Source organism: Egretta garzetta, unplaced genomic scaffold (assembly GCF_000687185.1).
Source record: "Egretta garzetta isolate BGI_Z169 unplaced genomic scaffold, ASM68718v1 scaffold259, whole genome shotgun sequence".
Lineage (NCBI taxonomy): Eukaryota > Metazoa > Chordata > Aves > Pelecaniformes > Ardeidae > Egretta > Egretta garzetta.
The window spans coordinates 3,788,559-3,795,247 of record NW_009260770.1 but is presented as its reverse complement, the minus strand read 5'-3'; the positions used below and the strand labels follow the sequence as shown (position 1 = coordinate 3,795,247).

Genomic DNA, 6,689 nt, shown 5'->3' with positions numbered 1-6,689 from the left:
GGCGAGCGCAGCGGCCGCACGAAACGGTTCTGGGACCCGAAAACGAGATTTACTACAAGCTGTGTAGTTAATACAAGCAAGCTGCGGTGTAGCAGCGGCTTTGCAGAGGCAGAGGTCATGGAATCTGAGAATACCAGGTTGGAAGGGATCTCAAGGATCACCTGGTCCAACCTTTCTAGGCAAGAGCACAGTCTGAACAAGATGGCCCAGCACCCTGTCCAGCTGCATCTTGAAAGTGTCCAGTGAGGCGGGGTCAACCACTCCCCTGGGGAGATCGTTCCAATGGGTGACTGTTCTCATTGTGAAAAATTTTCCTCTTATGTTTAATCAGAATCTTCTTGGGATCAACTTGTATCCATTACCCCTCGTCCTTTCCATGTGAGTCCTTGTAAAAAGGGAGTCTCCATCTTTGTAGCCACCCTTTAATGCTGATAGACAGTGATGAGATCACCTCTGAGCCTCCTTTCTCAAGGCTGAACAAACCCAGTTGTCTCAGCCTGTCCTCATGCGCCAGGCTTCCCAGTCCTTTTATCATCATGGTGGCCCTTCTCTGGATCCCCTTCAGCCTGTCCACATCCTTTTTGTGTAGTGGGCACCAGAACCATACACAGTATTCCAGGTGTGGCCTGACAAGTGCTGAGTAGAGTGGGATAATGACTTCTTTATCTCTGCTGGTGATGCCCTTGTTGATGTAACCAAGCATCTTATCGGCCTTGTTGGCTGCTGCAGGACACTGCTCACTCATATTGAGCTTGTTGTCCTCTAGAACCCCCAGGTCCCTTTCCATAGAGCTGCTCTCCAGCCAGGTGGATCCCAGTCTGTGCTGCACTCCTGGATTGTGTTTTCCCAGGTGCAAGACCTTACACCTGTCTGTGTTGAACTTCATAAGGTTAGCCCACTCTTCCATCCTATCCAGATCTTCCTGCAGGGTCGCTCTCCCATCTGAAGTGTCCACTTCCCCACTCAATTTGGTGTCATCTGCAAACTTCGTCAGGCTACATTTATCCCATCATCCAGATCACTTACGAAGGTACTGAATAACGCTGGGCCCTGTATTGATCCCTGAGGGACACCACTTGTGACAGGTTGCCAGTTATTAAAAGAGCTATTTACCTTTGGGTGCGGCCTGTCAGCCAATTCCCCACCCACCGCACAGAATACTTGTCCAGGCCGTAACACATCAATTTCTCCAGGAGGAGACCGTGGGGAAGTGTATCAAAAGCCTTGGAGAAGTGCAGGTAGGCAATGTCCACCACTCACCCCACATCAACTGAGCAGGTCACTTTATTGTAGACAGCCACAGTTCCCTTAGACGTTTGCCTAAAAGTCCACACAAGTTCGCTGCCCAGATAATTAAGTCCTTCCCAGTTATTTCCTGCAATGTTGATTCCTGTTTCTGTCACAAAATTAAATGGTCTATAAATTCACAGGAATAACATCTTATAATAACACTTGAAGTTGTTCAGGTGATACGGATGCTTGCCAGCTCTGAAATTTTTATTTCTGGATAACTTAGCTGCATAAACTCAGGGAATATTTACAGACAGATTGTTTATCTTGCTTCTTATCACAGAATCACAGAATCGTAAGGGTTGGAAGGGACCTCAGGAGATCATCTAGTCCAACCCCCCTGCTAAAGATCTTTGGGAGGTCTTTTGGGGTTTAGTAAAATGAATTAAATAAAAGCTTGGTGTTACTACGAGCATCTTCTCTTAGTTCATTGAAAAACTGTGATAGGTCTATTGAACTGTGCCCCGAATGCAAAGTTTCTAGGCAAAACTAGACCGCAGTGTATCTCAGGCTGACAAAGCCCACTATGACTGAGATGGATTACCCCAGTAGGTGTTTGTGGTTTGGGTTTTTTTTTGTTGTGTTTGTTTTGTTTTTAATACTGATGACTTCTACAAAAATGGCATATGCCATAAACATTACTCACTAGTTTGGAAGCCAAAGTGTTTTCATTGAGAGAAGCAGAGTGTGTCTTGCTTAGTAGTTTGAAACATGAAGGAGCTGAGTGTGATTTTATACCCAATAATAACTTGAGAAATGAACCACAATTCATTATTCAACATGTTCTTTAATCCCAAAGACATTGGCTAACTTGCAGTTAGGGGAAAAATTGTCCTGAAATAATTTTCCAAGATAATCAAGTAAGTTTCGGTAGATAAATCACTTTGTTACTGGAGTGTATAGGTGCCTGATGGATACCAGTAACGCAATGTGTCCATTTATATATTCATAATGGATTTATTATTTCTTGACAGTTGCAGGATCTGTATTATTGAATAGAACTATTTATATCTGTGTGTTTGTGTTGGGTACAAGGTAAATAGGCATGTATTTCGGCTGTGGTTTCTGAGTATCGGTGGTAGTAAGCAGTATTTCTTTTAGTTTTGATGAGTCTTTCCAAAGCAGTACCAATGCTCTTACATCTAGCAGTTGTTAAAAACTATGCTGAACTGTAAAACAGAGCTTGCACAGAGAAAAGTAAACTTTGGGTGGAGCCTTAAAACTCCCACGATGTTTATTAGTTACTTCTCAAGAAACATCTGATTTCTGCAGTTGCCATGAGGGCTCCAGGTGCCTTTTCAGTGTTTATCATACAACTCAAGGAGGACAGTAATACCAGTTGTTTACTATAATTGATTAAAAATGTAAAATGTTTGGAGTAGGAGTATAGCCAATCAGTAACAGTGTTGATAGCTTGCAATTTGATTTTTTTTTTTTTTTTTTTTTTTTTCCGGTGGCCTAAGCTTTAAAAAAAAAAAAAAAATTTACTTGAATAACTGACAGGAGGAAACACTTTTCCAAGCCACCGCCTGGGGCTCTGGTGTACTTTCTGTGCTTGCCAGTGTTCTGCGTGATTGTAGGATTAGGCATATGGTTGGTTATCTTTTGTGCCATATAAAATGCCAGTGACACTGTATAGATAAATCAAGTGACTTTTTTTTTAAGCAGTATTTTTCTTTTTCTTACTTTGCTCTTGTATTTGTTTAGGCAGCTTTTAGCTTCTCAAAACGAACAGTTGTGCTTTAAAGGGTCTTTAAAATTGAAAGCAAGTTGTATTTTTACTATCTTCTAATGTATAGCCTTTTTAAAGAGCAGCTATGACATGCTGACAATGGCTGCTTACAGGCACTAAACAGTTTGAAATGCCATTTCAGTCAGGTTTATTAACTTTATGGTAAAGAATCCTTAAAACCTTTTATTGCAAATGGGTTGAAGTCGCAAAATTAATGGCGTGTTCAGAACTCATGTATTTTCCCTAAAAAATACCTTGCTTATGCTTTTTTTTTTTTTAATAAATGCTCAAATCATACAAGCAATGTTAAACATATGTTACAGACATATTCACTATACTATTTATAAAACTTTTTCCACAGATTACACCACCCCCCTCACTGTCGGACCCACTTAAGGAACTATTTAAACAACAGGAGGTTGTAAGGATGAAACTACGTTTACAGCACAGTATTGAAAGGGTAAGACTGAAGTAATTTATTTTTTTATTTGCCAGCTTTAAGCTTTAGGGTTTTTTCTTTTTCAATGGATAGACTACATTTTGCTCAATTTAACAATGCTTTAGAAGTAATCTGCCTTCCGTCCAAATTTATGTATTGGAGAAACTTGTAAATACAATAAAATGTTTTAGACAACTGTTAGCAGAATACTTAAGTCAGTAAGATAGCAGCTTTTTCCTGTTAATTGCTCTAAGATGTGGCCCACATTTTTCCCAGGGGCAGTGGGGAGTGGGAGGAAAGCTGCAGACTCGAGTTTTGAAAGCTAATAATGGTTGTAGACTTCAGAACCAAATTGACTAAGTTAAAAGAACTGAAGCAAGAGTAAATTCTGTATTGGTAGAAGACACATGTGGCTCTAAGACTAAATCATTATTTGCAATTTTCTGCCTGCAAAAACTGCCTAAAATTTTTGTTAGGACTGTGTGTAGGCTTCACTGAATTTGAACACAGAAACTGAGAAAATGTTACTGGTTTAAGAGTACTCTCTACTTTTAGGTTGCCCAAACCTTTAATCCTTGGCAGACTAGATTTAGATGTCTTGTCAGTATTGTGAGCTAGATTGCTTGTGGACACAGGCAGGACCCCTTTCTCACGTAGAAAGTATCTTGTTTCCACCCAGTTACACAAGCAGCTGGTTCATTAAAACCCAATGTGGTAGTTTTTTGGTTATGTTGATTTCTATGTAGCTTAACAAACCAGTTGAGGGAGGGGTTCTACTTGAATTCAGTATTTCGGTGTAAAGCTAGGTATAAAGTGACAAGTACAAAGAATGTAAACGTGGTTTAAGTTCTGACTAAAAAGAAATTAGTTGTAACCTAAGGAAAGATGCTGCTTTTTCTGTTTTCCAAGCTTTTTGTAATCCACTTTCTTTTCTTTTGATAAAAACTAGAACCATTATGTTGCAGGGCAGTAAACACACACATACATTTTTTTTAATGTCTTACAAAATTCTGCATATTTTTAGTTCTGTTGCTTAAATAGACTGTTCTTCAAATCAAATTCACTTTATACAACTGTGTAAAGTTTGGCCAAGTGAGCTTTATTTTTTTTATCTCAGTTCAGGAAAGAATCTTTGTTCAGCTATGGTTTTATGGAGTTTCTGCATGTTGTTTGAAGAAAAAAAAAAAAGAATACATTAAAAAAAATATATTTCTGCTTCAGTTTGCTTGGCCATTGTGCCTGGCAGGGCAAGCATGTGACAAAAATCTTAATACAGACGAGACTCACAAACCTATGTCCCAACCCTATGCTCCTCATTATTTTCATTTTCACCTTCTTCATTAACTAGAATTCACCTCAGTAGTACTAAGTGGAAAATCTGCGTGTGACATTCAGCCAACAGTTGAGGGGGTAGAAGGTGTTTTCAGTTCTGACATTAAGGGAACACTCTTTGCATCATTAAATTGAAATTTTGGATTTGATTAGATGAACAACTGCTCCTCCCTCCACCAGCCCATTTCTCATGCCATTCAAGTGTAAGCCCTAAAAAGAAATGTTTAAATGAATTGACATTTTTATGAATCAAACTGAAATGCTTACTTTACCAAATGTATATTTATATGTTGATATCTTATTCAATTAGGAAAAGCTTATTGTTTCGAATGAACAGGAAGTTCTACGTGTTCATTATCGAGCAGCAAGAACGCTAGCTAATCAAACACTACCGTTCAGTGCCTGCACTGTTCTGCTGGATGCCGAGGTTTATAATGTGCCTCTGGATGCTCAGGTAAAAAGGTGTATTTCAGAATTTCAGACAAAAAGGTCTTTCTAGCCTGACTCAAAAGGAGCGTTTGGAGAGAATTCTGTTCTGGGGTTGTTTAGCCTGGAGAAGAGGAGGCTGAGGGGAGACGTTACCACCCTCTACAGCTACCTGGAAGGAGGCTGTAGTGAGGTGGGGGTCGGCCTCTTCTCCCTGGTAACAGATGATAGGAGGGGGGGAATGGTCTGAAGTTGCACCAGGGCAGGTTTAGGTTGGACATTAGGAAAAACTTCTTCACAGAAAGGGTTGTCAGGCGCTGGAACGGGCTGCCCAGGGAGCTGGTCGATTCCCCATCCCTGGAGGTATTTAAAAGCCGGGCAGCCAAGGTGCTTAGGGACATGGTTTAGCGGTGGGATGGCAGGGTTAGGTTAGTGGTTGGACTGGATGACCTTAAAGGTCTTTTCCAACCTAAACAATTCTATGATTCCCATACTGAAATTGTCATCGATTTTTCTGGAATTAAAATTTTGTACATTATACATTTTTACTTTGATTAGGCTTCATTTGGGTGTACAATAACAAGAGGATACGGGTATATGTATGCTGCTTTTCTGTTTTGTACCATGTTTGGTTTTCTTTCACCTGCAGAAATGAATGAGAGCATTACTCTACTGGTTTCTATGAAATCAAATTTCACTCAGACCATACTTCGGAAGGTTACAAATATAGCGTAAACAACAAAAAAAGATGATCAGAATATAAGATCATTTTTTGTCACTAGGCCAGAGAATCAGAATGCCAGTAGCGTGTGAAGTGATGAGACTGGTTCGTGAAATTTGGAAATGTTTGTGGTGGGGGGATATTCACATAATACTTTTCTCCTCTCTATAAGGCAGTCATTAGAACTGTTCCATAAAAACCAGATGACCAACAGTGAAATGTTAAATGCTACCAGATGAATTTTTTTTTTTTCAAAATCACCTCAAGCTCCGTATTATTTACTTGCACCATGTTGTTTACAAGTTGTTACAGGTTCAGTGTTGGTATTTAGTTCCTGATTAAACCTAAAATGAGCAGCATACTTTATAATCCACATACCTTTTATGGACTACCACTCAGAGGTTTGCTGCAGCCGTTATCTCTTAAGAGATTATAATTTCACGGTGTCGGTATGGTCTGCTAACTAACAAAAATTGGAAACAGCATTCAGAACCTGTCTCAATGACTGTGAGGAGCACATCATGCAAGGAAGAATTTTGATGTTACAGATGTAATAAAAGTGTTGATGCATTGGATGTTGGGCATTTTAAAATGAAACACCTATATTTCCAACATACGTGGAATTCTACTTTAGTCCTGGAGCCCCTTACAGAATTATTACAGCTTCCAGTGTTCCCTCAGTCTGTTATGACTTCTTTTTCCCCATCTTTAAAGAACTAGAGCTATACACAGCAAGGTGATTCAGCAGG

General features: G+C 39.7%; 1 protein-coding gene across 4 annotated transcripts in view; it reads left to right on the top strand.

Annotated features, from left to right (window-relative positions):
* ANKRD12 (ankyrin repeat domain 12) overlaps positions 1–6,689 on the top strand; it is a 49,235-nt gene that overhangs the window by 38,783 nt on the left and 3,763 nt on the right. For all 4 annotated transcript variants that reach the window (XR_004842937.1, XM_009646215.2, XM_035901630.1 and 1 more), the window contains 2 exons: positions 3,384–3,482; positions 5,104–5,247. Coding sequence is in view for 3 of the 4 variants with exons in the window: in XM_009646215.2 (XP_009644510.1) it covers positions 3,384–3,482; positions 5,104–5,247 (243 nt within the window). In the remaining variant the exon portion in view is untranslated. The remainder of the gene's footprint in view (positions 1–3,383; positions 3,483–5,103; positions 5,248–6,689) is intronic.